Source organism: Drosophila mojavensis, unplaced genomic scaffold, assembly GCF_018153725.1.
Source record: "Drosophila mojavensis isolate 15081-1352.22 unplaced genomic scaffold, ASM1815372v1 contig_80, whole genome shotgun sequence".
Classification (NCBI taxonomy): domain Eukaryota; kingdom Metazoa; phylum Arthropoda; class Insecta; order Diptera; family Drosophilidae; genus Drosophila; species Drosophila mojavensis.
The window spans coordinates 5,847,740-5,873,745 of record NW_025318906.1 but is presented as its reverse complement, the minus strand read 5'-3'; the positions used below and the strand labels follow the sequence as shown (position 1 = coordinate 5,873,745).

At 39.3% G+C, this 26,006-nt stretch overlaps 1 protein-coding gene across 1 annotated transcript in view; it reads left to right on the top strand.

Moving 5' to 3' along the window:
* The window catches only part of LOC6578881, a 104,665-nt gene that overhangs the window by 71,985 nt on the left and 6,674 nt on the right, over nt 1-26,006 (top strand). The window contains 8 exon segments of the mRNA XM_044011095.1: nt 4,293-4,444; nt 5,398-5,454; nt 11,584-11,708; nt 11,798-11,953; nt 14,636-15,061; nt 21,878-22,093; nt 23,003-23,136; nt 23,363-23,458. Coding sequence (XP_043867030.1) covers nt 4,293-4,444; nt 5,398-5,454; nt 11,584-11,708; nt 11,798-11,953; nt 14,636-15,061; nt 21,878-22,093; nt 23,003-23,136; nt 23,363-23,458 — 1,362 coding nt within the window.

The window sequence follows — 26,006 nt, the reverse complement described above, 5'->3', positions numbered from 1 at the left end:
ACATTTCGCGCATGAGTGCAGCAGCAGCAGCAGCAACAACAACAACAACAACAACGATCTCAACAACAAGCAAACCCATTAGAAGTTGCAACATTTTCACACACACACACATAAAGAGAGATTGCAGTCAGTCAGACAGCGCAACGGGCGGGCGCGAAGGTGGGCGTGCCCCTTCTAACGGCAGTTTTTGTGTTGAGTCATTTTTGCGCTCAAAAGCACTCAGCAAAACAAATAAACACTTTGCGCATTGTTTCGTTTTGACAAATGCGTGTAATTTACGGAAATGTTTGTTTGGGCAGCAAACCCAGCCCACTCGCTGCCCCCGCCCCCCCTCCACGCCACTGTCTGTCTGCCCGCGTCTCGTTTGAATTGTCTTAAGCGTGTTTGCACGGCACTCACATGTCGCTCGCTGAAGCTGGAGCTGCTGCTGCCGCCGTGACTGTTGCAGTTGTTGTTGCTGCTGCTGCTGCTGCTGTTGTTGCTGTTGTTGTTGCTGCTGCAACTGCAATTAGTTGGCGCTCTAAAAGCCATGAAGTGAGCGCTGACTGTGCACATATCGTGCCACATTCGCCCACTAATGACTGCTTCTAACAGTTGCGCTGCTCTCTTCTTGGCTCCCCCGCCCTCTCTCGCTCACTCTCATACACTTTTCCCCCCTTTTTTGTGCAAATTACAAAGGCGCTACAAAAAATGGTTTTATGTGTTGGCAGCTGCTCATCAAAGTGGCAATAAAATATATGCGCTCGAATGGCAAATCGCGAATAGTTCATTACAAGTGCACAAACTGCCACGCCCACACACCGTACTCTACCCACTCTCTATTATCGTCTCTCTCTCTCTTTCTCTCTCTTTGCGATTGGCAACCACAATTTGTTGCAATTGGCCGACAGATGAAGCGCGCCGCCTTTTGTTTCGCCCATCTCGAAAAGGGTTCGCTTTGGCCCGCTTTGTTGCGGTCTTAATGAGCAAATTTCTGAGTCCTGCTGGCCCACTTGAGCTGTTGGCTCTTACGCAGCGTCCTTTTGTGAGCCAATCTGCTTGTTGTGCTCTTATTGTTTTGTGCCTTCTCCTCTCGCTTGCCGCCTCTTCTCCCTTTCTTTTTGTTGCTTTTCCAGTTGGGTTCGGCAATTTATGATACCTTTGTGGTTTCAATATCGTCGAGCAACATAATTAAAAATTGTGACAGCCATAAATTTTTGCTCTTCTCTGGCTCCCAGAGGACCCAGATAGCCAGGACCAGGGCGTTCACAATGACAAATCAGCTGGAAAAATCGTTTGGCCAGCACAATCTGAAGTGATGCTGGAACGGGCTGGAATGCTGCGGCTTGGGCACAAGGAAATCAATTAGGCCACATTATATGCAATTGAAGTTGAACTCGAGAAGAGTAAAGAAAAGAAATCAACTGGCAGAGCAGGGGCAGAGTGCTTAAAGCTCAACTGAAACATTTGATGGCGCTCATTGTGTTGGCACTGCGGCTGGCTGTCAGGCACATGGCCGGCCACTGATTGCTTAGACGTTGACGTTGACGTTGACGCCCACATCAGGTCCGGGCGCTCGCTTTTCACAGCTGCCATATAGTTGGCCCTGACAGGCCAAGGAGCGGGCGCTTGCCTGGCTGCGGGTAACAGTTGCCTTTGCCGTTGCCGTTGCCTATGTGTCTATGGGCAGAGTCTATGGCGACAGCAGGGCCAGGCCCCCACCAGTGTTGTAAAGTGTCAAAACGTGTACTTGTCGCTGGCAGGCAGCAGCAGCAGCTCCTTTAATTTGAATTTTATGCACTGCATGCATAAATTTATGGCACAGGACACGCCCGCCAAAACGTCGACAATGACAAAGGCAACATGACAGTCACATGTCCATTACGTACCACACACACACACACACACACACACACAAAGCGAGAGAGTGCTAAAGATGCTGGTAGTTTATCTATTTAAGCTACTCTTTAATAGTTGCTCAACTTTCGCTTTTGTCTTTTGCTTTATCTGCGCTTTGTCATCTGCATTTATTTTAATGAAATGCCCGCCTCAAATTAATTGCTGCAAATTAATGTTTAATTGCAGAGCAGCGCGCTCGAAACGTTTAAAAATGCATTTGCAATATGCAATTGTTGTTCAAGCCAGTTGCGTGCATTGCCATCGAATTCCGCCTACACACTATGGACACATGACAAACTTAATATCCTGCTGTCAGGCGGAAGCGGGCACTCATGCCAATTCTCTGTCAAGCCTGTCAGTTCAACTGCTATCTCTCTCTCTCTCTCTCCCACACTCTCTCTTGAAAAAACATGTCGAAAATAGCATTTGCAACGTGCATCAAAAAGTCAGGCGACAGGCAACAAAAGTGCACGCGCCTCATTGCATTATAAATGCCGCAATTGCCAAGAGTGCTGAATATTTTTGGTCGGGCCGAGTTCTGTTATTGTTGTGGCAAGGCAAGGCATGTCTATCCGGCTGTCTCTCACTCACTCACACCCACACACATTGACTGGCACACACAAGTCAATATCATGGCATGGCAAACGATCTAGCAGCTGTTCCAGCTGGGACCTTGGCATGTCATCAACTGAAATTGACAGCTAAAAGTTTCTCGGCTGGCAGCAGCAGCAACAACGCGCTGCTATTCATACAGACAACTGATTAAAGGTAGATAAGCATGTGGAAGGGTTGACAATCTTTATTTATGCAATTCTTTATTTATTGCGAAGGCTATTTAAGTTCCAATGACGTGAATTAGTCAAGTGAGGTTAAAGAGAAATTTAAAATGAAATGCAAGACGAAGGTCCTTTTCCTCATAATCAAGATTCAGTTTCCTTGTTTCTTTGATCTCTCTCTGTCTCTCTCTATCTATCTGTCTATCTCTCTCTCTCTATCTATCTCTCTCTCTCTCTATCTATCTCTCTCTCTCTATCTATCTCTCTCTCTCTATCTATCTATCTCTCACTCATACTCTACATCTCTTCATTACATGTTTCCTGTTGTTCTTTCCCTCACTTTCACTTTCTTGCTTTCCCTCTCACTTCCCTGTCTGGCTGTCTGTTCTTTCCCTCACTTTCACTTTCTTGCTCTCCCTCTCACTTCCCTGTCTCTCTATCTGTCTGTCTCTCTTTTCCTCTTCCTCTCTCTCTCTCTCTCTCATTATCTATCTCTCACGCACACTCTACATCTCTGCCTTACATGTTTCCTGTTGTTTCTTCTCTCACTTTAACTTTCTTGCATTCCCTCTTACTTTCCTGCATCTCTCCCTCTCTCTTTCTCTCTCTCTCTCTCTCTGGCTCGCTTGTTTCTTCAATCTTCTGCCTTGTCAACTTTCACTGATTCACTCCCTCCACTCTCCTCTCCTCACCCCTCGCTCTTCAGCTGACTCTTGCCACACTCTATTCAACAACGCCTTTCTATGCGATTTTCATGAAATTTAATTAAGCCCCACAGCAGTTGCTCCGTTGCACTGTACAGAGGAAGACAGATTTGGAAAAGTTTCGCTCTTGTTGTTATATAAATAAATTGGCTCTCGTTCAACTCAACAGCCTTGCTTCTGGCCCCGTCTCCTACACCCTCCCTCCCCCACCGACGCCCTCACTCCAACCCGTTATGTTATGCAAAGTGGGTCAATTCCAAATAGATGTAAATTCTCATATAGATAAATTGCATTTAATCAACATCTCGTATGCCATTATAAAAGAACCGCATAATGTGAAATTTGTGCATTTATTTCTGGATTACTTAAGCAGTGCACACTGTGATTACGGGCATTAGGTTCGTTTAGCAACAACTAAAGCCAAAGCTAAACTCAACTGTGACCAAATGTCACACGTGGTTTTAATTATTGTCACAAGTAACTATCAGCTGCTGTGTGTGTGAGTGTGTGTGTGTGCGTGTGCGTGTAATTACATTTTGTGGCATTTTGTAAAGTGTTGATTATTAATTAAAATAGCTTTATTTGCCATGGCACGCATGCCTGTGGACTTGTTAGAGCGCCTATCAAAATAACCGAATATCAGATATGCAGTTAAATATTTAACATTGTGCGCCTAAATACAACTCGTATGCATGTAATTATGCCATAACGAGCTGTACGTGTGTATGTGTGTGTGTGTGCTGTGTCTGTGTTGTGCTAATGGCTGTAATTAAACTGCAACGTGAGACGTTTAAATGCAAATTGCTAGCAAGTGAACTGCTTTGACTTTAGCCAAATTGTATTTACCGAAAGCACCAAGTACTCATCTCTCACTCTCTTTCTCTCTCTCTCTCTCTCGGTCTCTTTCTATTACCATCATCTGTGGCACTGGCAGAAGGAGTTATTCGTTAGCAAAGTTGAGCCAACTTCGCCGCGCAACGAACGCAAATTCTCGGCCGCCACAGCGCCATCGATGAAAACAAAGTGGCTGAAAGCATTTAAGAGCCTAAAGCCGGTGGGTTCTGGTTCAGCAACACAAGCAGATAGGTAAGTGCCACACCCCCAGTCACAGTTCACAGCCCACCGAAGCCCATCTACAAATACAAGCCCGCATCCCGCACCCGGCGACCCGCAGCCCACTCAAACAATTCATGCTAAAAATAACTACCATCGCATGCTTATATATCTTTGTACCACGTTTAAGCCAAAATGCAAACGCTCTCCCCCAATATACCTATCTCTGTATATATACAGTTCCAGTTCGTGGCAAATAAAAGCAAAACAGCTGCAAATTGTCGGCAAATGTTCCAACTGCATAGATACAAAATGAAGCGCGGCAAAGCCAAAGTAAAAACGTAAAAAAAAATATAATAATATTTTCTAGTATCCACCCGCACTTTAATATGACTAAAAGCCGCGAAAATATGCCCTTAAAAAATAGAAAAGTCGAGCAAAAATTTCAGAAAAAAAAATGATAAAAAAAAAATTCGAAATGGAAATGGAATTTTATGCAAAACGAAAATTCTTCCTCAAAATATTTCCATTTATGCAATTTTTGCATTTCCAAATTTACGCTAAGTAATTTAATAAAAAAAAAAAGAAAAATGGAATAAACTGGGGAAAGCGAGAGCTGAAAATTTTCCTTTCGTTTGCATTTGGCAACCACATAGTCGTCTCTCCCCCTCCACCTGCCCCACCATCCGCACACGAACAGCCCACATAACGAATATAAACGGAAACTAAGTTAGCTCTTAAGCATATCCTTTAGGCATATCCTCTTTGCATATCCTTTAAGTTAGTCCAGTTTAACAAATGTATTTAACTAATATTCTCTACACATTTTTCTCTACAAAACAAAAAATCGTTTGCGTTCGAACAAAAAATAAAAAATATATAAAAAACGACATTTATAACATTCTTTTAATTTGACGACAAAATCGTACAATATATATTTATATATACATCAAATATATACTTATATATATATCAATGCAAATCAGCCAACAACCCCGACAAAATCAAATGTACCACGCCGTATCAACCGTTTTGACCTTGAGGTAACCAAAATTAATCAAGCAACAAATAAAAATCAATCAACATTTTCTTTATGTTTCTAATCGAATGGTACAACAACAAAAACAACAACAACAATGTATATTAAAAAACATATTTTTTGCTTTATTAGCGCTTGATAGAATACCAAAAATAAAAGCAAATAAATTGCCATTAATGTTGCACGCAAACGTAGAATTAGCCGCTGCCCCGCAATACAAAACAATTCGTTTGTAAAAATTCCAAAATTAAAATTTACAAAAAGAAAAAATCCATTAAATATATTAAACAAATATTAAATATGAAAAGCCTGCAAAAAGCAGCATAAAAAAACTACAAATATTTTTTATTTTAGTTGCATTTTTCACATTTTCACGTTTTATAAATTGAATTATTTTTTATTTATATATTTTTTTTCTTTTTGTATTGATTAAGCGCCATAAATTGCACCTGTGTCCAGCGGCGACCATCAATCAAAGCTGCTGTGAAATCAATTAAAATAGGCAAAGGCACAAAAAAAAATAGCATTTATGGAATGCCACGCATTGAGTAGGCAGCGAAAGCCCGTAGAAGTAATTAGGTTTTGACTGCCGCAGGACGAATACCCTTGCGAATGTCTATTAAGGACTTGCGGCTAACAAATTATTTTATTTGAAATATTTTATTGAAGCTAAAGTTAGCTGAGTTGCATTATAGTCTATTATATATGTATTTTGTATATATATAATAAATAAAATATTTAAAGTAGTTACAGAGTATTAGTTTTTATATAATTTGGTAGTAGTTTTTGTATTAATGAAAAGTCTTAGAAAGAAAATTTTATATTGTTTCTAATTTACAAATTAATTATGAAGAAGAAGTTCTCTTATAAGTATATAACATACTTCTAAAATAACTCATCTAAGAAGTCAAGTTCATCTTAAAAGAAGATTTTTTCTTTATCAGAGCTTTCAACTTTCAATAGCAAGAATGCATATTAGATTTTTCCATAACTAACCTTAATTCAAGTATTTCTATTTCCAATCCAAACATCCATCAACCCATATTTTATTTAGAAATATGTTTACGCCAAACGATGCAAACAGAGTCAAAAGCACATCTATATATTCTAGCTTATTCACCTTAGGCTAGAGTATCAGCGGAATAGCCAGGCAAAAGCACACACTTTTGCCATCTCAATGCCGTTAAGGCATTGCTCTAACTAGCCTAGTTTGCTAGTAGCTATTGCTATCTGTGTCCATATGTGCCCATAGAACTTACGCCACGGCCACTAAATTCAACTTGGCGCCAGTTGAAGCATTGGAAAATATGCGAAAAATTGCTGGCCATAAATTTATAGAAAGCCGCCATAGACACACACGCCAACACACACCACACACACACACACACACACATGCAGATAGATAAATTGCATTGGCATTGCCAATGCAATGCACTGGGCAATGGCATCCGCATCTCCATCCACATCCGCATCCGCATACTCACATTCGCATGCACTTCCGCTAGCAGTGTTCGCATTCGAATTGGCTGCCGTTTATGGCATTCCCATTGGCCCATAGCCTGCTATATATACACGTTTTTTTTTTCTCTCTCTCTCTTACTCTCGCTCTTCATCATCTTTTTTTATTTGTTTGGTCGCATTCGCCAACAATACTTAATACCATGCCGACAGCTTGCGCTGCAAACGATGATAAATCGAAAATCTTCTCGGCTTAGAGCGGCTTCAGTGAGCGCGAGAGAGATAGGGGGAGTGAGTGACATATAGAGATAAAGTGAGATGGAGATAGCTGTGCGATAACTCGTCAGCTGAAGCGGAATTATGAGGCAACTGCTGCGGCTGCGGCGGCAACTGAGACGTCGGCGACAGATTTTGCAATATACGCTTGCAGCCTCATTCATCAACTCATCTGCTTAGCTGCAGCAGATTTGGGCCATATCAGCATATAGTATAATAGTATATTAGTTCTCGTTCATAAGGGCGCTGGCGCTAAGATTTAATATAAATATTTACAAACGTAACAAGAAAATCACAGTTCAACTTTTGTTATATTGCAAAACTTTTCGCATTGCGCACCAAATTACGCATACGCCCCCGTTAAGCCAGCCAAGCAGCCCGCGAAAAGTCAGAATTCAGTACGTTTTTTTTTTTTTTTCACCTTTGGAGCCCGCAATATATTTTTGTTTTTGTTGTACTTGTTTTTGTCATTTTCATTTTCATTTATATTTTTTTTGTTGGCTTTCATAAAACTTTTCCTTGCGCATTAATGAAAAATGTATAATTAATTTTATGGCCCTCATTTTTGTATTATGTTGGTTAAGAGTAAAACATGCATTTTGCTAGAATTTCAACACCCCGCCCACAACTTGCAACTCGTAACTCCAGTAAAAAACTGCTGAACTAAATCATGTAAATCACAATTTGAATATATAATAAAGTTACACCCCCACCCACACACACACACACACATACTTAGTGTACCCCTTAAACGTCTAACTATACTTTATATATATATAATATATATATAAATATGTATGTCAAAATATATTTAGTTTTTTATTAACAATGTATATTAACTATATATATAATGCAAATAATATATAAACTATATAGTGTATATATGTATGTGTGATCTATATATAAACTTGGTTTCACTGAGTTTCTATTAAGTAGGATTTAGTTTAATGTCTAGTTGATGTCAAGCAAATATTGTGTATATGTGTATGAGTGTAAACAGTGTTGGAAAAGAGCTATGCAAATTCATAGTAAGAGCAAGGGTTACATTTGAATCTAGTATTTGTAAGCTGAACTTAGAGTAGAGCTGCTGGCAAGAACAGAGAGAGAGAGAGAGAGAAAGAAGCTTTCAGAGTTTAATATTTCTATTCGACTCAGGTAAGACTTCATCTAAACAATTTATAGGATGAGGCTTGTTACAAACTACTAAAAATACATGAGATTATTTAGAAGAAAAAACATTTTTTTTTTTTGAAGGATATGTCCTTTATCCATTTTTTAAGTTCGTAAAGCTTAGGTTTTATCATATTCAGAAAACCAACAGCATTAAGAAGTAAATTCGACATCAAAATTAGATTTAGTAAGAAAATCAGAATTAGATAGTTTGTAGTACAGATGTGGTAAGGAAAGTAGTTCAATTAGTGATAGCAAATTTGATAGACAAAACAGACTGAATTATGATCAGCTTATTTTACATAAAAAATATAGAGAGTTAGCTCTGCAAAAGCTAGCAGTATAAGTAGCTCGTATTTAGTATTGAATGTCTTTTGTAGTTTTCAGCATTAACCAACACTAGTGTATGTTTATGTATGATACTACAGAACACAAACACAGCAAATCTAATTTTCATTTTTAAATACCCTTAACTCTTAAGCCTATATTAAACACAAATTATTTGATACATTTAATAGTTTTAGCTAAATAAGAGAAACAAACTCAATTTTAAAGAAACAGTTTTATTTTTTTGTAGCAAGTGTTGCGCTTTCGCTTGCAGCACGTACAACAGATTTATTTCCATATAAATATATATATTTAATGGTAATTACTTAACTTGAAAAGGATAAATAAAAACAACAATATATATATAAATACATACATATTTATATTTATGCAGAAAAAATTTGTATATTTTACACGTTTGCAACAACTTTATAAGCCAGTGTGCTGAACTGAACTGAATTGTTTGTTTGTGCACAATATAAGCCACTTACAAACAATCAGCGTCGAGAGTTGGCCCATTTCCATTACCACTCTCGTCCGGGCTGTTGGCCCAGTGCCTGCGACTGTGCCTGGTCCTCAACCTGGGTCTGTGGCTGTGCCTGTGCCTGTGCCTGTGCCTGTGCCTGTGCCTGTGCCTGTGCCTCTGCCTGGCTCTCTGCCATGACCCTCTCGACCGCCCACTGTGAACACAATTGCAGCATTGTCTGGCGTATTGTCTATATGTCCCTGGCTCTGTACGTCTGTACGTCTGTCCGTCCGTCTGTCTGTCTGGCCAGCAGTTCGGCTGTATGCTTTTCTGGTAAATAAAACAGGGCCAGAGTGCGAGAGGAAATACCCCAACAGCATCAACAGCAACATCAACATCAGCAGGAACATAAAAACAACAAATTGGTTATATTCGAGGGCAAATGCTGTGCATATAAATATGACATCAAATTATTGAGATACACGAAAAAGAAATAAAGGAACGGGTTATATAATTCATTTGATGGTTTCGTATATCACGTTTGCAGCTGCCCAACATTCCGATTGTGGCTAAATGAACAGGAAAGACGTATGAAATTTGATTCGTCAAAGAGTTGATACACTTTCGGAAATATGAATTCAAAGCCGAGCAGAAAATCCAATTAGAATTATTACTGCATTGGTTTCAAGCAACTCCTTTAGTGTCCTCAATAGCAATTCTTATTCGAATTTAAAAATATTTAATATGATAAATTTGAGATTTACTTAAGCATTTTTTGTAATTTTTTTAATACGAATTTATAGTTATTTAGTTTGTAAATGTGAGGACAGGCCATACTTTCATCTAGATATCCTTTTGGCTGTTCTAAATTTGATCCGTAGCCAAAATATTCAATGCATCAAATATAATTAAATGGGTGCAAGCGCTTGCCAAATTTTTTTTTGCCGAGTCTTTGCCAAGAGTATTCCAGCAAATAAATATTGAAGATAAATATGATTACGTTTAGCTTTCAATTTGATTTGATTCGAGCTGTGATTTATGGCAATGCATAGTGAGGCATTCGAAAAGTTTAATTTCATATTAACTCCAACTTCTAATAAATATATAGACAAATCAATAGATAAAGTATACTATGAATGCCCCTCAAAATGTTAATAGCTTTCTAATTGTGTTCAATTCGTTTGTGCTTGCCTGCTACTATTGCAGTAGTATTGGTGAGAGAGGCTCAGAGCGTGTACATATTTGAGCTAATAATAGTATCCGAATGAGTGTGCGCTTTAGTTGCGCGCTGCTCTGGCTTGCACACTCTCCGAGAGCAAGGGATACAGAAAGCTGCTGCCGAACGTAGGCTCGGCTGCGCTGAGTCAGAGCGAGATGGCAGGCTACAAGAGAACGTGACCAGTGAGAGTGGCAGACGAAGTAATTACTGCACACGGCTGTTGCAGTGTAAGAGCGAAAGCTTTGATTCTGATTGGCAAAGAGAACGTAACTTCAAAGAGAGTGTGAAATGTCGCATAGTAAAACGCAGAACAGATGTAAAAAATGTTAAACTGAAAGGAAATAAAAGGCGATCAAATGACTACATATAAATTAAAGAGTAAGCAATCACAAGTGAACTACATTAGAGCACTTCATTATGATCAAGTGTACATACAGAAGTCCCATATAAAAGGCATTCAATTTATCATAGCAAATTCTCAGTGCAACGTGCCTAAAATACTTTAACATTTAAAGCTCTGAGTAGCTCTTAATAGAATCTTTTGCCGAGCTAGCTGGAAAGTAAAGACAATCGCTTTAAGAGCTTAGCAGAATACATAATATTGTATAAATAATTCTTTGCTTGAAATTAGTCATATAGAATAAAGACTCTTACTCCTCGGCAGCAGTTCGGCATTTTAGAGTAACCAAATATGAATATACATTTAATTTCACATACATATACATATGCTCGGCCACTTATTGTATCTTTAAACAAGGCGCTGTGATTAATGGTCAGGCTGTCCATTGTGCGTTTGGCATTGTTAGCTGTTGTCATTGTGCGCAGTTATATGTAATAATAATACAACACAACAAAGGGCTCGGCCACAGCCACAGCCACAGAATTTATCTACAAAATGCAAATTTTCACTTCAATATGCTGCAGCAGGGCACACATATGCTCGACATGTATAAATATGTATATATTATATAGATATATATATGTAGTCATACATATATCATAAATATTTGTTTATTGTGGTTGACACAATAATTATATTTGCTTTGTTTAGTCCAAGCGAAGGCGCAACATTTAACACACTTTTGTGAATTGAATGGAATTCAATTGAGTTGTAATTTTCAATGCATATATATGATTTGTGAGTGTGAGTGTGTGTGCGTGTGCGTGTGTGTATTTGTGTACCCATATTGATGCCATCTCAATTGCACTCTCTACAGGCGTAATGGTGCCTCGAATGCCCCATCGGAAGCGCTGCGCCCCAATTTGGATGGCAGCCACCATCTGCAGGAGTACACATACAAAAAGATAACAGCTTGCGATGTTTGCTCGCAAATTTTGAGAGGTGCGTATCTGAGTGGAGGCCCGAGTGCCCCGAGTGCCTCGATTGCCTCGAGTTCCTTAAGCTCAACTGATAACTGTATTCGTTCACAGGCCACACTCGTCAGGGCCTGCGCTGTCGCATTTGCAAGCTGAACGCCCATGGAGACTGTGCTCCGAATTTGCCGCGCTGCCAGCCCAAGCAGAAGCTGCTGCGTCGCCAGAAGAGCACCTCCGAGCTGGAGAATCGCGTCGACATCGAGGAAGAAAGTGAGTATTTTCCAAGCATTATAATTACACCGCAGCCAACAAAATAAAAACGCGCTCTCGCAAGCTCATCAAACGCTCCGCCCCTTTGCCCACCAAAAAAAAAAAAAAAAAAAAATAAAAATAACAAAATAACACACACTCCCCTCTCTCTCTATATATATATATCTGTCTCTGTCTGCTTGGCTCGCTGCTGTGTGGCCCAATTTTTATTGTACATACATATATTAACAAATTGTCCCATAGGCATCATGGACTTTAACAACCTCCTAACTATGCATAAGCAAAGCCATGGAACCCTTGAGTGCTTATGCTTTAAAATGAATTTAAATTTGTTGTTTATTTTTTTTTTTTTTTTTTTTTTTTTTGTTTCTTGTTTGGTTTATTGTTTAAGTTTTGTGTTGAATTTATTCGATTCATTTGTGTTTGGGTATTTTGATTGGCAAGCTGTGTGCGTCCCGATCGATCGAGTTCCTCTGCAAATTGTGCATTTTGTGAACCTTCCGCAAACTCACAAGTGTATGGCATTATTTCCAGCCCATTGCATGACAACTTCTAGACCTGGCAAGGACATCAACAACAACGAAAAATTGTAAACTGAAAACAATTGTCATGTTGTATGGTAGCATATACTGCCCCCCTCCCTCTCTCTCTCTCTCTCTCTCTCTCTCTTTCTTTCGCTCACGCTGTGTGTGTATATTGATTTGACTGTGTTGTGGGCAACAGTTGATAACTCACAATGGATTCATGTCAGTCGTGGGACTAACTGATTGCAGCGTTTCTGATTTCTGCAACGATTCGCAAAAAAAAAAAAAATTGAAACTTTTTTCTGTTTTTATTTTTATTTTGTATAATATTTTCTGGTTTTTGTGGCAGACCTTAAACTGCATCTATATATAAACACTATCTGAATTATTGAAATATTGGCAGAAATACGTATTTGTTTTTTGGGGGCATATATACTCAGTGCTTAAGGCCAAAACACAGCGCGAGCTAAAACCGAAAATTGTTAAAGCCAAATTTAAATCAAAATTTATATTTAATTGAAAATTCTAAAATATAGCGACAATTTGAGCAACACATAAACACGTTTACCTGTAGTTTCATATACAACTGCTGCATCGACACATTTCTCCAACTGTGTATTTTGGCCTATAGACCAAAAACAAAAATCAAATATATAAAAATCGAAAAATCAAAACTTTAGACAACCAAATAAATATCAACTATAAAATCCTTTTCCCTCCCCACAAACACACAAAAAAAAAAAAAAAAAATCTATCTAAAATCAAATATATAAAAAGCATCGCCACAGGAGTCCGTTAGCCCCCAATGTGGTCAAGCCGCAGCCGATGAACAAAATCAAAGCGCAAATCTGTTGAATGTGCCCAATACGAAATTTCGTCAAAAGACGCCCTTCATCAATCGCATTGCGCAACTAGGTACCGCCAGTATTACTCTATATAGTATATACGATACTTATATTGTATGCGCAAAGATACTCAATTGCCATGCGCTTGAATTGTAACTTGATTTCTATGATTTCCCTTTGGTTTCCTTAAATTGTCTTCATTTGTATTACTGTTATCATTTAACGGATCGGTTAATGCAATAATTGTTGCGCTTTGATTCACCTAATTAGCCAGACAAGAATGAAAAATACCAAAAAAAAAAAAAAAAAAAATTATAATTTATATAAATATTTTATATATTTACATATATTGCCAAATATTATCAAGCTCAAGCTCAAGTTCAAATTCAACAACAAAAATATACACAAAATGTTCATTCCACACACATTTCAAGCAGGCTAAAAAGTATGTCGATTTATCGATAAAAAAAAAATACCAATAAGATTGCGTAGTGGAGCATGTTCTAGAGCTATCATTAAGTATATCTTATTGTCACAACTTAAACAACAACAACAACTAAAGACAATCAATCAGATATCAAATTTAATTCACTAGCTATCGTACACGCACACCAACATTCACACATATATATATATATCGATTAATATAAATGGGTATTGTATTGGCTACAGAATCGATGAATATATTTAGCATTTGTTGCCATACTTAGAGGTGTTTATTTTCCTTTTATACAACAAGCTAGTGCTCACAAAAATACACTCAAATATATTTGATAAGCGCTCGAGCAGGCGAACCATGCTAAAAGGTGGAGTTATCGATAGTAAAATTCTCTAATCGAAATACATTTCTCATCACACACACACAAAATACTCAGATCCCCAATTAGATATATGTATATATATATATACTAGATATATCTATATATATGGCTAGTCCCTTAATAATACACATATCCGCCCATCAATAATAATCGAATCGAATTCATCGCATCATTCGTTCCAATCACTTGCCAAAAACAAAATTTAACTAATGCACTTCAATGCACCTCACCTGAATCGAAATCCAAATCGAAATCGAAAACGAATTGTGTATCGAAATTGAATCAAACCACAACTGGCCAACCAACCACGCCCACCACTGCTCACGCCCACGTCCATCAACACCCACAAATACGGCAACAAATACGGCACCAATCAACCAACCAAAATAAATACAAAAAAAATACCAAAAAAAAAAACAGAAATTACCGAAATCGATCAAATTTATCGAGTGCTGAAACAAGCCGGAGAACTCAAATCCGGGCATATTCCAGCCGCCGAAAAATCCGTCCACGTGCCGGGCAAAACGCTGGACGTGAGCGCCGCTGGAACGGGAGTCGGAGTCGGAGCCGGAGCCGGAGTCGGAGTCGGAGTCGCTGCACCCAGCGCCGTCTCACAGCCGCTGCAACAGCTGCAGCCGGGCCTAGTCGAGCGTACGATGCCCGTCCCCGAGATACCCATCGTCAATGTGCCGGAGTCGTTGGCCCAGGAGACGCACCAGCCATCGGCCCATCAGCTGCATCAGAGCCATCAGCGCAGCCTGGCATCGGTGGCGCAGGCGGCGGCGGTGCGGGCCGGCCGCGGTGTGCGCCCACCGCCCGTGGCCATGCCCATTTTGGGCGTGCAGCTGCAACAACAGGAGCTGCAGCAGCAGCGCGGCGGCCTGCCGGTGCCCACACAAGATATCTCTAGTAGTTCAGGTCCGCAAAAAATTAACAAAATATCAAAAAAGACACAAATTGCAACAAAGTAGTTTTGTTGTCTCTCTCTCTCTCTCTAACTGTCTCTCTCTCTTTCTCTGTCTGTCTCATGATTTCATAAACAAAAATCTATTTATTTCGTGCAGTTACTTTTGACATTTTTATGGTTTGTAGCTTTGCTCTCTCTCTCCCGCTCCCAATCTCTTTCACCGTCTCTCTCTTTCTCCCTCGGTTTCTGTTTCTGTCACACTCTCCACTCGGTCTCTCTCTCTCTCATCCACACACACGCTCTGTCTCTCCCTCTCACTCTGTTGTAGTCCATCAATCAATTCAGTCCTCATTTCTTCATTTCGTTACGTTTCCCCCCGCCTCTCTCAAAAAAAAGAAAAAAAAAAACAATTTCAAGACCTCAAATCAAATCTTTAAAGCAAAGTTGAAAGTATTGTACACAAACTAAACGCATACACACACACACACTCTCACATGCAACCACTAGCTACAAATATTTGATATACTCCATCTCTCTCACACACACACACAAATATACTGTTACAATGAGTCCTTAAATACTTTTTAACCACCTATAAAGTCTGCTAAATGCTGTTACTGCACTTGTTTAACTGCCAAGTAGCGCCTTTCCTTTTCTAGCCTCAAAACACACACACACACACACACAGAGACAGTCACACACACACACACACACGATTACACTTTTATTGCATTCAATTTCAATGCTCATTCTGATTGCCCAACCGCATACGTTAGATACATTGCGCATACGCCCCGTTGCTTCGCCTTGCCGTTGCTGCTCCTACGCTTGCGATTTAGATTTTGACCAATACATACACACACATACACTAACACACTTGAGCAACGTAGCTATGCATTTTGTCTACACACTTACAAATATAACAAAAATATGCTTCTTCTTTAGCTAATTTGCCGATTCGTAGTTCTTAGCTTAGCAACAGCATTTAATTAGCCAAATATATACTACTAGTGCTTAAACTAAACTACCGTATTTAGTCTGTATGTATTTTGTATATGCTAATCATGTCATATATTATCACAAACACACAAACACACACACACACTAATACTCTCTCATATATATTTATTTATACTAATGCTAATAATACAACATTAATAAAAGTCGCATTTTGCGAGAAATTTAAATAGCAGCGCTTAACTGTTAAATAGGCCATTTATTTAATAACTATTTGACTTTGGGACTTGTGCTTCTGCTTCTATGTGTGCGTGTGAGCCTGTGTGTGTATGTATGTATGTGTGTATGAGTCTATATTTCCCCAGTGTCTGGCTGTGTGTGGCGCATCTGTGTATTTTGCGCTAGGCACAGATACATTGGCTGTGCTTCAACAAAATTGCCCACTCGTTGTATCTGTTATCATGACCCAAATAACAATTTGAATATTAAACAAAAAATACTACGTCGCATATTTTATACACTATAATAAATGCATTTTTAATTAACTATAACCAATTATAAATCAATACACAATGTGAATGATAATAATTGAAGATAATATAATAAAGTTAAAAAAAAAAGACTCCAAATTGAACACTGAACTGGTCGCATTTTATAGGGTATATAAACTTGCTAGGTGGGGCATATTGTATGTATATGTGTATGTATATGCATATATATATATTGATGTGCATCTGTCCCGTTACAATATCAAAGGCAACCATGCAAGAATGATTTTCAATTGAAAATCGACGCAGCCAGCTGGCAACACAATTTCACACACACACACACACACACACACACGCACATGCATGCATGCATAGCATAACAGACGCTATGGGCGATCAACTTAAATGGCGTTGACTGTCGCACACTTAGTCGCCATCGAGTCGATTGGCCAGGCCAAAAGCCAAAGTTGGCCTCATAATTAGCGACAGATTCGTCACTAGCAACTGCAACTGCAGCAGCAATTCCCAGCTACACATTTCCAATTAGCAAAAGTGTGCATGCGTGTGTGCAGTAGAGTGTGTGTGTATGTGTGTGTGTGTGTGTGTGATTGTTGCTGTGCCTTGGTGGCTTTTTGGTCATTTCGCTTGGCAAGTTTGCTCGACAATATTTTATGGTTTATTGCAGCAGAAACTGGCAATTGGCTAATTTGGCCAATTTGACTGAGATTGGATGGGGATTATACATATATTGATAAAGTGCCTTAATTAAACACACACTCACACACACTGACACACACACAGACAGACATAATTTATTGATTGTGCAACAATTCGAAATTAACACACTACAAAATGTTTTCTCGTGTCCCTTCTCTTGCCACAAATAACTTGAAAATATTTCTGAAAAAATTAAAAAAAAACCAAAAACATAAAACTCTCAATAAAATGCCAACACACAACAACAACAACAACTACTACTACTACAAAAATTGACAACAACAACGACAACAAAGTGCAACGCTATGGCATGCCCTATGCGCCCGTCAGCAACATGTCCAGCTCGGCGTACATCAGCAGCGGCTTTGGCATTAACTACTACACGGCCAGCGCACTGCAACAGCAACAGCAACAGCAGCAACAGCAACAGCAACAGCCGCTGCAATCTGTGGCAGCAGCAACAGCTTCATTTCAGCAGCAGCAACAGGCATCGCCAGCACATCAGCAATTGCAACAACAGCAGCCGCCAATCTCTTGCAGCTATTTGCAAAATGATCCGGGAGTGCGACGTCGTCTGTTTGCCGGATTTCGACCATTATCGGGCTTTGGACGCATGCGACAGCAGCGCTCGTCGCAGCAGCAACATCGCTCCATATCATTGCCAGAAAGTAATTACGTCACATACAGTCAACTGCAACAACAGCAACAACATAGACAACTACAACAGCCACAGCAACAACAACAACAACACCAACACTATCATCACTTTTACCATCACTATCCACACGGCAATTACCCTGATACAACATATCCAACACCTGAAACACCTTTCAACTGTTTGCGTACGCAACGTGCAACACATTCGGTCATCGATTTGTGCGGCAACTATTCGTTTGAGAGTGCTGCTATCAGTATTGCGACAGCGACAACTGTAACAACAGCAACAACAACAACAACTCTAACAACAACAACAGCAACAACAACAATTAACAGTTCATCATCCAGCACAACAACAACAACTACAACTACAACTCGAACAAGCAGCTGTTCTTATTGGAATAGTACTGCATTTTATTCCAATTGGATGTTTAATTCGTGTACATTTAGCAAGTGTTTTATTGTTGTCTCTCTCTCTCTCTCTCACTCTGTCTCTTAATGTGCCCTCTCTCTCTCTGTCTGTATGTGTTGTATTGTTTAGAGTGCGTATGAGTGTGCGTGCGTGTGCGTGTGTGTGTGTGTGTATTAAGTGTTACACCTTAGTTAATTGCACCCAACTCCCCCTTTTCATTTACTTTAATTTCCAATTAGAGACGCGTCGCAAAAAAAAGCAACAACAAAAAACAAACTCCCGAACCCAACTTCACTTTAACAATGGACCCCAGCACGCCAATTAGTCTTAACCCAGTTTACACTTCAGGCAAACGGCTCATTTCCGGCAGCGACAGCAACAACAACAACAACAACAGCAACAACAGCAACAACAACTGCAATTACAAGCACATTGCCATAATTTGTATACATGGCCGAGTTGCCTGCTGCAGAGCAAAAAGTGGAAGGGGTGAGGGGGCTGGACAGGGGGTTGGGCCAAGCAAGAACTCGACGCTGGCAATAGCAGCTAAAGAAACAACTTGCAGCGTCTGTGCCGTGTAAATTGCGTCCCATTGTCAGCTTTTGTGTATTACACAGCGAAACGAAGAAGGCTTAAAGAATAGCAATGAGAGTGCAGCCAATGGGCATGCGCGACTAGCAGATGCCCTGTGAGAAAGTAAGAGTTTGATATGTTTAGGTTTTGCTAAGCGGATCTCGATTGGCCAAGATAAAGAGATTGCCTGCTTGACTAGCAGATGCCCGGTTGATGATGAATGGGAGACTACACTCTACTTAGCAGAGCTATGGGGTATACTCGACTAGCAGAGGCCTTGTAAATAGCATTGAGTAGTTAGCAGCTGAGCATGCTCAATAAGACCCCATAAAATGGGATATACATATACATAGATATGTTATACAGGAGAGCAATACGGAGTCAACAGTAGGGCATACACGACTACGAGCTGCCTTGGGTAAAATGAAGACTACTAAAGTGTCGATAAGACTAATTTGTATATCCTATAGTAACTAAGCTAGCAGTTAATATGGCTGCATATATGCATCTCGACTAGCAAATACCCAGAAGTGCTCCAAAACTGAACAGAGTCCTCTTTTATAACTAGACTAGCAGTAAACATGCAGCTCAGCTCAACTAGCAGATACTCTGTAAAAGACAACTGTCTTTATACTATATGCACTACTCAACTGCATAGAAGATTAAGCCCCATATTTATACTAAAATCAACAGCAATCGATATATATCGATATTTAAACATGCAATCCGTAGCCCCTGCCCAGACAGCTTCAATTGCATCAGCACATACAACTCTAATATAGGTCTGCCCACAAGTCCTTCCCAATTACAGGGTATCTAGCGCAAGCTGCTGCACAAATAATGCAGCCGGCTGGCAATTCGCTCGTTTTGCCATTTTGCAGTGCACAAAATTGAAGTTGCGCTGGCAGTTGGGAGTCGAGTCGAGTCGAGTTCATTTCTGCTTAATATTTGCCGCATTTTTAATAGCATTCGCTGATCTATGCGCAGCCTTGCAAAACTTGGCTACTTCATTTTTGTCTCTGCTGCGCCTGCTGCTGCTGCTGATGTTCCGGCTCCTGCTGCTGCTGCTGCTACTCCTGCTGCTGCTGCCGCTGTTCCCTCGTCCACTTCAGGCTGGCTGCAACATAATTATGCTGAAATTTGTTGTGGCGCGCATTTTCTTTTATTCAGCCCCTTCTGCTTTTTAGACTTGCCACTGGCGCCTGGGACTTTCATTTTGCTTACTTTCTCCTCTTTTTTTTCCGCGTCCATTTGCATGTTTTCCTAACGGCGCCCTGGTCCGAGTTGGTTTTTAGCTTGGGGCACAGCCCAGACCAGAGTCCAGAGCTAGGCACAAGTCGCTGGCTGAGCGCTCCGCTCTCACTTATTTTTCTAGGATTATTATTTTGCTCTGCCCGCCTCACTCTATATATCTCTCTGTCTCTCTCTCTCTCTCTCTTTCTGTGTCCCTCTGGTGCTGGTCCATTACATTGTGCCCGGCGGACAGTGTCTGTTTTATGCATGAACGCTGGCGTCTTAATGTTTAATACTTTTGCTTTGTCTTCGTTTAACTTAATTAGTTTTAATTCGCTTTCGCATGCCAAAGTCGAAGCCCACTAAAGCAGCTCTAAAAATCGTCGCTACGCATAATAAAAATAAATCCAAATAAAATGATTATATATACCAATATATATATATATATATGTGTGTATGTATGTAGCTGTGACGAGAACCGATATTGTGCGTCCCTTTGGCGAGCCGCTGATGCTAACCAGAACCATACTCAAGAGCCCTGAGCCCAGTCCAGTCGATGATGAGGCCAAGACCCAACGACGCGTGCGTTTGAATTCAAATTCGAATAGAAATTAATTCAAGCAGCAACAACAACAACAACAACAGCAGCAACAACAACCACAAGAACAACAACTAGCTGACATCTGAATATATTTTGTTTTCTTCTCTCACTCTCACTGTCACTCTCTCTATCTCTATCTCTCTTTTAATTTAATTATATTTTAAGTCTTGCCTTAATACTCAACCTTGATCTACTTTTATTTCCTTTGTGTATCCGTAGCCGTAGTCTGAAAGCCTTAGCCTTAATTCTAAATGTAAATGTAATTGAAGCACAGTAATTATTATAAAATACTCAAACTAACTAACTACACACACACACACTTAAGCTAAGCATAGTAATTTCTCTCTGTAGACTAGTGCGATTCGCATGAGTTGTGTGCGTCCGCTTTTTAAATGTATTTTAAAGTATTCTTTTTAGTATTTTATCAATGCACCGCCACACACTGTATGCTTAAATCTGATTGTTGTAAATATGAAAAAGTACAGAACGAATAAAAACTGATAAAGCAAATATGCATAAAAGAAAAACAGTAAAACTTCTATGAAGAGTCATGAAGAGTGCAATTTTAACGAATGTCCACAGAGATTTACACTGAACTACACGAACATTGTTTACTGAGGCAGCTGGCACGGGGCGCCTAAAAAAATCACACACACACACCCACACACACAGAGACACGGACACGAACACAGCTGTTATACACACCTGAAACACTTGCTGTCTATCTCGCTCTCTACTCTCTGTCTCTTTCTCTCTCTCTGTCTCTGTCTATTGAATGTTGCTCTGTTGCAAAAGTATATATACATATATGTATATCTATCTATAGTCTATGTCCGTTTTCCGTTTTCATCATTTTTTATAGTAACAAATCAAATTTATGGCATAAAAAACTATTTTAATTTCTCTTTCGTTTTCAACTTCTTTTCTTTAGTACTTAACTATTGTTATTATTATTATTTTGATTTCCTAGAGCTGTAGACTGCAAAAATATAGCATACGAAAATTCTGAAAAATACCTCAATTAAATTGCAAATTTTTTTATACATTTTATTGCTTTTTCGTATGAAAACCAAAAACAAAACCAAAAAAAACTCATGTGTTGTCTCAAAAAAAAAAAAAACCACTTGATCCAAAAATCAAACAACACCAACACACGAACAACAACAACAACAACAATTGTCGACAACAGCACCGCACTCTCCGCGCCGCCAAAAGCTGAATTTGCGCATGAAATCGTTGAGCTTGGACTCACCCGAATCGTCGGAGCTGCACGGTCAGTTTAGGCGACGCCAACAGCATTTGCCCGCCGCGGCAGCTGCGTCCACATCCAGCGGTTACTATCACGGCGGCTCGGGAGGCCATCTGGAGCACAGTACTCCGCCGTCGAACAACAGCCGGCTGCACTGTAAGTAGCTAACCAACCATCCCGCTCCCGCTTCCGCTCACCGTCTCAACCACACCACGAACGGAGCTTGCACCCTAATCTCCAATTCTCCAATTCTCCAATTCTCAAAAAACAATTATTACTATCAATGATCAATGCTCTTCAGCAAAGCCAACTGCGCTCTAAGACTCTACTCTAACTCTGATCCTCAACTCGCAAGACTATTCTATATACACATAAATAAATCTGAGATCTTCTACAACCAATGCGAAATACTACACTCAGCTGGATAAGATCTATATGCAGAAGTTTTCTCAAAATACAACAATTGCTGCTGCTTCTTCCACTTTGTTTCGTTATTGTTTTCGTTCACTAAACACAGCTCAAGTTTAATGTAGTTTTCTTGGCTTAATGTAGCTTGAATTAAACTTAAATATATACTCTTATTTTAGTTTCTCGTAGCTTAAGCTAACCAGTTGTAGAATTCGCTGAGCAGTTCCATTCACCAAAAAAAAAAATAAATAAATAAATACAACTTAAAATACAGTCATACAATTATCATCTCTCTCGAGTAGTTATTGAATATTTTCAACTTAAGGCTTAATTTGGCTCGAAGCACTCGGCCTCTACACACACACACCTACAACCACTTTTCCTGCTCTATGTATCTATATATAAATATTCTTTTCATTTTTTCTTTCTTTTTTTTTTAACTGTAACTATCTTACTGTATCTTGTATCTTTTCTATCATGCGTGCATTCAATTTACTGCCAAACCGCATTGAGAGTCGCACACACTCGCTCGCTCTCTATGTGTGTGTGTGCGTGTGTGTGTGCGTGTGCGTGTGTGCTGTGCATGTACTCGCCTGTCATTGCTGTCGGCCATTAACACTGCAATTTCTTTTTCTCTTGCTACCATCTAAATTACAGCGCCATCGAGCCCCTCGCATCCGGGCCGCAAGCTGTTGTATGCCACGCGTGGCATGCGCGGCGGCAGCGTCGATTTGCCCGACGAAATGGAGAAGTCACAGTCCTCGGCCAGCACATCGCCTTGCCTATCACCCGTAAGACATGCCCAGGTATTCCCCTCACATTTTCGGTTTGCCTCCCAATCAATTTATATTGCTTTTGCGTTTCTCTCTTACTCTATCTCGCACTCTCTCTATCTCTCTCTCTCTTGGTCTATCTCGCTCTGTCTATGTTGCCATTTGTTTCAGTTTTGCACTTTATACCGATATATGTGGCATGTTGTTTATTAGCAACGCCTTCTAATATCTTTCCAATTTCAAGAAATCGCATCGCCTCTTGCCCACCAATTTGTACGTAATACTCTACAACTTTAAGGCGCGGCATGCCGATGAGCTGGATCTCAAAGCGGGCTATAAGGTGAGTTATATGACCAGATAATGAGTGAGGGCTAAAGGGGTAAAGGCGGAAAATATGGAAATTGTGGGCATTGTCTCTATTGAGTTAGGCAAATATTTCTTTATGATTTGAATTTATTTGGTATTAGACAGAGACAAGGTATATGTTATCTATATATCTGTGGGGTATACCATAGCATCGTGTCTCATATCAGATCTTCAGATAATCATATATCAGTTTTTCAAATCCTCATATATCCGATTTTCTTATATACTTCTATTAGATTCTTAGATCTGTGCTTTTAGCCACAGATAAATGTGTTATTTATAACATATAGTATAGTATCTCTTTATATCTTATACCACATATTTGTTGTTATCAATCAGTTAGACTGCGTTTCTAATTATAAGGAATATAATATTTTAATATAGACACCTATAAATATTGTTCGCTTTCACATATCTTCCACTGTTTGCAATTTTTTCCTGCTCTCACTGCGTAATCTGTGTCAGAAGACCTCAAATTCGATTTGAGGAAAAGATTTTCATTTATTTCAAAGTATAAACATAATAAAAAATGCAGAATCAATTTACTTTTTCCTGCTATAACAAACTTTACCCTTAACTGTGGCCCTGAGACGCTTAGGTAAAGTCTCAATGAGACTTGCCAGCATTTCGGCTCACTTACGGATAATAGTTTACTTCAGCGTATTCCAAAGTGCATTGCAAAATGGCCCAGAGGGAATAACCTAGTCGATTCGTAACTGGTGAATTCGAGAGCCATTGTATTGTATTTCTCTCACATATATATACATATATAGGTATATATCAATTAGATACAATATGTCAATTTGGACTTTGGCAAACTTTCCATGCTCGAGATTTTGTTAACTTTGCTGGCTTAACTTGATATATTACGTTGTTTATTTCCAATCAACAATGGCAAAAAGTAAACACAGAGAGACTAAACTGTTTGTGTTTATAATACAATCAGCTAGCTATTTATAGTTGTTTATATAGACAGTAAATTTGGCTTAAAATAATAGATGATCAGTTGACAAATCTATGATTGCAGCTCTTACAAGGAAAGGAAAGGCTAGGCCAATCATAGCTGTTGAACCAAGCAGATATTTCAAATATTTTAAAAGTATATGACAGAGAATTCTTCAAGCACAGGGTGATGCGTTAACAGGGTGTTGACAGTTTTATGTCAAACATGAAAAAATAGTATTTTAGTCAAAAAATGCATTATTTTAATGAAAAGTTGATCGACGCTACAATCAACTCAGCTGTAGCTCACTCACCTGAGTACTGCATAAAGTGGTCTCTTTCACTCTGAGCTCTATCAACTACTACTACAACTGCACTCCAGCTCTTCTCTCTACTTCGCCCAATTACAATCCAGAATCTTCACTTCTATGCATTCACTTTGCATGCTCCACAGTGTCTGTCAGCAGTATATTAATATACCACGCTCTCAGCTCGACTCACTCACATATGCTTTGCATACTCTGTAGGCGCTGCAGTCGCTGCTCGTTGAGTGCTGGCATTCAGTGCGCGTGTACTTTTCGCATGCAGTGTATTAATGTGTAAAAGCGCTTTGTTTAATCCGCTAAACTGTGAATTTATCTCGCAAACAAACACAAACGGCAACACAAACGCAAACACGTAAAGCAAGGACAATGGCTGTGCAGGAAATTGCTTGGGCATAGCAAACGCACATAAATAAACCTCCGTATGGAGACATATGTATTTGTATATGGATTTCTATATATACGAATGCACAACAATATATTCAATATGCGCAAAAACCAAATCCAAGAGTAAAACAACAGAAAGCAAAGAAACAGCTGAAGAGCAAGAAAAGCTGGTTCATTTATAATGTACACAGCGCATTTTTTATTATGTGGGAAATAATAGAAAAAGTGCAAACAAAAAAGAGAAGTGAGAACGTTGCAAACGGGTGGGAATGACTGCATAATATAGTGGGAATATTAAAATTAAAATTAAAATATATATAATTCTAATAGTATATATATAATTTGTTTTGCAACGATCTTTATACCCCATGGGCATAGATATATTCGCCATATCTCTTTGTCAATGTGAACGATCACACATTCCAAATTTCAAATGCACTTCACAGGAAAAAAAACTTTTGAGAGACAAAAAAAAATATTTAAAAAATTATAAAATTTTGGGATAACTCTAAAGCTTTATGAGATGAGCTTATATATAACAAATATGTATATCCGAAATCTCAGCGCTCTCCAGATCCTCTACACTGCAAGTCGGGCATTTCACACAACCAATATACTCATTTCGCTTTCGTGAATGGGTATAAAAAAATAGCAATATTAGTAGTTAAAGGGGGGCGTGTGGAGGTGAGCGGGGTATGTGCACACATCCACTGATTGGCATTGCGATTGCGCATACGCCCCCATGGCCGCTGGCAAATTGTGCAAGATATTTACATATGCATTAGCCAAGTCGAGCAGCAGCTTTTGTTTTTTTTTTTTTTTTTTTTTTTTTTTAGGTTTATATTCCACGTTTGCCATTGTGTCCTGGCA